General features: G+C 40.2%; 1 protein-coding gene across 8 annotated transcripts in view; it reads right to left on the bottom strand.

The window, feature by feature from the left end:
- Positions 1 to 718: 718 nt before the first annotated feature.
- Positions 719 to 6,000, bottom strand: part of LOC139467927 (transducin-like enhancer protein 4) — a 39,861-nt gene continuing 34,579 nt past the window's right edge. For all 8 annotated transcript variants that reach the window (XM_071249557.1, XM_071249902.1, XM_071249812.1 and 5 more), the window contains exons 14-22: positions 5,812 to 5,882; positions 4,478 to 4,658; positions 3,858 to 3,926; positions 3,578 to 3,679; positions 3,057 to 3,202; positions 2,707 to 2,818; positions 1,927 to 2,009; positions 1,437 to 1,617; positions 719 to 1,089 (exon numbers count right to left, since the gene is read on the bottom strand). In XM_071249557.1, the coding sequence (XP_071105658.1) occupies positions 982 to 1,089; positions 1,437 to 1,617; positions 1,927 to 2,009; positions 2,707 to 2,818; positions 3,057 to 3,202; positions 3,578 to 3,679; positions 3,858 to 3,926; positions 4,478 to 4,658; positions 5,812 to 5,882 (1,053 nt within the window). In that variant the 3' untranslated portion in view covers positions 719 to 981. The remainder of the gene's footprint in view (positions 1,090 to 1,436; positions 1,618 to 1,926; positions 2,010 to 2,706; positions 2,819 to 3,056; positions 3,203 to 3,577; positions 3,680 to 3,857; positions 3,927 to 4,477; positions 4,659 to 5,811; positions 5,883 to 6,000) is intronic.

Here is a 6,000-nt window from a genome sequence, read left to right as displayed (position 1 = left end):
AATGGCTGCCAGTGAGTCTGTCACCACAGTGACAGTGAAGACGACCTGCTCATAAATGACCAAGTTCAGCACTTGACCAACTATTGTACACTCAAACCTAGTCTTTACAGGTAATTCACATCTTTACTGAAAACAATATTTTTTCTTTAATTTTACTGCAAATTTACAATGACCAGTATAAAAGAAATATGAATATACAATGCACTTTGGAAAACGTATCTGATCCTCTGGAAATTTTCGTGTAAGATTTACTCATTTTTGAGATGCAGTTTCATGATCAGGAAATGAAGTGATTGGGTATTTCTTTGTTCCCAGTTCACCGCGGTGCCAACAGACATGTCCATAAAGTATCCACAAAAGTTTATCCATAAGAACATAGCACGGACACAGGAAAAGGACAGTCCCCTCATCTGAGGTAAACACAGCAAGTAGTCCTTGCTGCAAACATGGCAGAAAGTGATTCAACATCAACGACCGACATATCTTCAGTCTTTGAGAGCTCAAAATCCAAAAGTCCTTGAGATACCAAACATCAATTCAAAGATTTGCTATCTCCTTGAGATACGAAACACAAAAATAATGCTAGCTCTCCTTGATCGTGAGATCACATGATCAGTCACATGGTCTCAAATCACATGATCAGTCACATGACACACAAGTCCAGGAATGATTCACTGAGGTACACAAAATAAAATGCATGTATTATGCTGCTTTGAGATTAGGGAGGGGGGAAGGGGGGAGGGATGAGGGAAAATACACATTATCTCCGAGGACTGCTCTCTGTACGTTCCCAGCAGACAACTGGGGTTCGAGGATGAGTCGAGGAGGCCATTCAGTGGAAATAACCGAAGACGAGCCAGCATGCGCCTGGAAAAATCAGGCATGATCTCTGGTCCAGTAACTCCGATATATCCGCAAGACTATGTTAATACTGAGGCTGAAAATCCAAATATATCTCTCCAAGTTGTGTCCCTGGTACCCTCAGAATATGACTTCATATAGCGTGGCTTTCTTGTCACCGGAGCCAGTAACGATGTACTTGTCATCAGCTGATATGTCACAACTCAACACAGAGGAAGACTCCTTGGACTGAAACAAAAACAATTACCTTTATTATTTCCATCCATACATGCCACTAAATCAACAAATGTATCTTTGATTTTTTTCAATATAATCAACTTAACAAAAATACTGAACAAAAAAAAGTTGATATGATATCATAAAATATATGCCCTGAAAATATTCATGACCCCTAACTTTTTTTGTTCAGAATAGATCTCAAAATGCAGTTCATTAGCAACAGCAGAAATCATGAAAAAAAAATGTTCTTAAAATGTATGAAATTAACCGCAGCTTTACTTGTCACCATAGTAAATTCTCAAATGTCATGTTAACTTCAACTGTGTTTCAATTTGTGATTTGAATGTCTCGCATACCTGGAAAATACTTGCTCCATATGGCGTTCTCCATGCGTTGAGGAGATTGTCTTTACCCGTGCTAACGAACCACTTGCCACAGTAAGCAAACTTGAGAGAGAGGACACAGCTCTCGTGGAGATGAAGCTGGTACTTGTCTGGCTTGCTATGATGCAACACCTCCACATTGCTGCTCTCCATGCTGGGAGGGAGAAACGTTCCAGAGTGAGACAAACTGAGACATACCGGTACTTGGAGAGACTGGGAGATGCTGAGAGATAATTGGACATACTGGGATTTAACCATCCAATCACTCTTTTACAGGAGTTAGCTGAACTGATTTTCTGTATTTTCAGTCAGGTTAAAGAGGCTTCCATAAAGCTTCAGTAATTGGTAGCTTTGCAATAAGGATAATACATGTATTACTCTATTGTTGGAACTAGCATCCTGACACAGGCATGCAAACAAGCAGACATCGATCAAGATTCAGTAAATACCAACTGCTACCTACCCGACAGCCAGCCACTCCCCTGTAGGGCAGTACCCCAGGGAGAAGATCTGTGATGTGAAATCGTGCTGCTGTAACTGACGGCCCTGGGGACAAAAACAATGTGATTTTTCAAACTCTCATATATCATGATGTATTCCAATTAACATTTTACAATTTAGAAAACACACTAACTTTCAACCACTGAGTCACGTTAGCCTTGTCAAGTCTTTCAGTTGTAATTAATACATTAAACTTATTGGTCTTGAGTTGCTGCGTGCTCGTCGGCCACATGCCAGCAGCCTGATGATAATGGAGTCCGGACCAGGCAGACCGGTGGTTGATAGTATAAGCAACGATCAGGATATGATGACACATTCTCAGGCAGGGTCCAAACCCACAAAGCGTTTGTAGGGTTACATTTTTGTTTGTTTGTTGTCTAACTCTGCACTCAGCAATATTCCATCTGTAAGACGGCAGTCTGTAAATAATCGAGTCTGGACAGACAATCCAGTGATTAAAGCAATTGGGATACGATGACATGCATCAACCAAGTCAGCGAGCCTGACCACATGACCCCGTTAGTAACCTCTTACGATAAGCACGGGTTGCTGAAGTCCAATTCTAACCCGGATCTTCATGGGTCCTTGTTGTGTTACAAGCTATCATAACTCTATAGTTTATTGTAGGCCTACGAAAGGTTTGTTGATCGGGCAAAGGTCACACATTGTGACCAACCAATCCTCATGTTGGTTGACTCCTCTGCCCATGAATCCCCAATGGCTGACTTGTTGTGGTAGTTACCTCTCTGAGATCCCAGGATCGAACTGTGTTGTCTAGACCTCCTGTCCACAGTTTGGTACCATCAGGAGAAATATCGATACAGCTAGCGCCATCTGTGTGACCTTGGAATTGCCTGAAGCCATATGAAAGATATAAATGAAGCAGGTGAAATATAAATTTTAAAATTAACAACGTACCAAATATGTTTTTACCATCTGAACAGCATTGTAATTGATATGTTTGTTGTTGAATAAATAAACACTAGATGGGGTGTGGTAGTTAATGACTAGTGTCTGGTTAAGGGTGTATTTGTTTCTGACTCTTCTAACTAGTGCCTCCAAATTGGCTGTTTGTGTTTGTTTGTGACTCACCTAACCAGTGTCTGGTTATGGAGATCCCAGACCGCGATGTTGCCATCACTACAACAGCTGAAGCAGACTTTGCCATCGGGACTGATGGCAAGGGCATAACATGCGGGGGCACTTGATGTCAATTCCGCCTTGATTCTCGGGGTGGGCTGAAAAACAGGAAATAACTTCATGAAGCCATTCTACAAGAGAAAGTCTACACTGTACCAAACATTTGTTTGATCTTTTACGCGCAGTCAATATATATTCCTGCTGTGTCATGGCAGCCTGTAAATGATCGATCTAGGTCCGACAAATCAGCAGACTATTAGGAGCAATGTCCCATGCCTCAATGATGACAAACAATCAACGAAATCACTGAGCCTGACCAATCCAGTTTAGCAATAGTGTTCTAACCCACGTCCCCACAAGATTGCACCCAAGTGAATGAAATGGTCATAAAATAGTTCTTCACATCAACTTCAACAACATAATCTCATTCAAAATCTAATTAATATTGTAGTAATGGTGTGTAATATACTCACTGCTGCCAGATCCCATATTGATAACGTGCTGGCCTCGCCTCCCACTATCAGTGTGCGGCCATCTTGCAATAACTTGATAGATCTAATGTAGTTATCTCTTTGCTGGAAAAAAAGGCATCATATGGATAAAATATGAAAGTTCCAAAACATTTGATAAGGTTCAATCTTAGACATGTATCGTTATTTACCAAAGAGTATTTTGTAGAACTACCAAACATTTGATATGGTTCAATCTTTGACATGTATCGTTATTTATCAAAGAATATTTTGTAGAACTCACCAAACAGTCAAGCTGGGAGACGGGAGACTTGTTCCCTGGTTGACTGATATCCCAGACCTTCACACAGCCCTGAAACAAGCAATATATTCCAGATCAGAAAGTAGCCTTACAATTTGTTCCAACATGCCTGCAGTTGAACAGGTCATATCTAGCAGACAGCAAACAGGTCATATGTAGCAGTTAGCAAATATGTCACATTGAGCAGTTAGCAAACAGGTCATATCTTGCAGTTAGCAAATAGGTCACATTGAGCAGTTAGCAAATAGTTCATAACTAGCAGTTAGCAAACAGGCCATATCTAGCAGTTAGTAAACAGGTCCCATCGAGCAGAACTTTAGCAAATTGGTCATATCTAGCAGTTAGCAAATCGGTCACATTGAGCAGTTAGTAAATAGATCGTATCCAGCAGTTAGCAAAGTAGTCACATTGAGCAGTTAGCAAATAGCTCATAGCTATCTAGTAGTTAGCAAATAGATCGTATCTAGCAGTTAGAAAATAGATTGTATCTAGTAGTTAGCAAATCAGTCACACCTATTGCTACATCATAATGTGCACCTTCATGCTGTTTTTCTGAAAGTCACTTCTATTCAAATTTTCTACAACCAGTTACCATTCCTTACCTTGCCTCCTGTATACACGTGTCTGGTCGGGTTGCTAACGGTAACTGCACACACAACCTCCCCATGATTCAATGTGTTGATCTGCCGAGCATGACGAGGAATGCCTGGACCAATCAGAGCGTCTGGAGGAAAGGGCACCGGCTGCATCTGACCATCTGCGCTCACGTGGAACGAATATGCTCTGGAATCAAGAAAATATTATTGTAATAATTGATGCTATGAATAAGAGCCTATGTATGCAAAAATAATATGTGAATTGAAACAATAGTTACGAAAATTCTTGTTGAGAACCACCACTGACAGCACAGTAACTATACAACTAACAGCCACTGACGGCACAGTAACTATACAACTATCCACCACTGACAGCACAGTAATTATACAACTAACCACAACTGACAGCACAGTAACTATACAACTAACAGTCACTGACGGTACAGTAACTATACAACTAAACACCACTGACAGCACAGTAACTATATAACTAACAGCCACTGACGGTACAGTAACTATACAACTAACCACCACTGATGACACAGTTACTATACAACTAACAGCCACTGACAGCACAGTAACTATACAACTAACCACCACTGATAAAAGGAACTACTGAAACAATTTATCAAAACAAAATAATATTTCAAGAAGGCTGCAAAAATCACCAATAGGAAAAAAAGCATATAAATTTGTCATTTAATGTGGACTAAGGGAAATATGAACTTGGTGTTTAATTCAGAATGTATGAATACCAACAAGCAAAATATGAGACACAAACTGTAATCACTATACAACACAAGACTATACAACACCACATGATGTACACCTTGAACCAATGAGACTGCAAGTCTGTTGAAAAAGTTGAGCATTTTGTCAAAAAACAAGTTACACTATGTTCACTCTTGCTTGTTATTTAAATCAAGACGCCATTGTTGTAGAGCAGTGGGAAACCTTAACAAGAGTTACCTCCCTTGCAATGCCCCTGGTTTCTGCCCACACACGCCATTTACAAAGATACACATCCCAGCTACACACAGTTCAACTTAATATCTGAAATTAATCCAGCGTTTCTTGAAATACCATGTACAAATTACCATAGAAACTGTAAATCTTATAAGACCTTATTAAATATTTTTTTACCCAAACAGAAACAACCAATTCATGAGTACACAGGGAAAAAGTGAGATAGTAAATTCATAATGTTTCATTAAAATTAAAAACGGGATGTCAGATTTGAGCTTCATGCATTGAACCATGGGTCCTGAGTGACAAGCATCTACTTTAGACACTGAGCTCTCCACACCCAACACAGACAGATGGAGTAAGGCGGTACTTACGGTTTACCCCCTGGAATGCTGCCGAGCGCTGGCCTCATGGGACCCACACTGTGAGTCGTGGGTTCAAACCCCTGCAACATCACAAGCCACACTGTCAGATATTGTTTAAACACAAGCACAAACACAACTGTAACTCTGATCATGGTAATATTTCTAGTACTGGGATAATAGATAAATATACAAGTTACT

This window comes from Haliotis cracherodii, unplaced genomic scaffold (genome assembly GCF_022045235.1).
Source record: "Haliotis cracherodii isolate W230 unplaced genomic scaffold, xgHalCrac1.p SCAF_1, whole genome shotgun sequence".
Lineage (NCBI taxonomy): Eukaryota > Metazoa > Mollusca > Gastropoda > Lepetellida > Haliotidae > Haliotis > Haliotis cracherodii.
The sequence above is the reverse complement of the archived record's forward strand: the minus strand, read 5'-3'. Positions and strand labels throughout refer to the sequence as shown.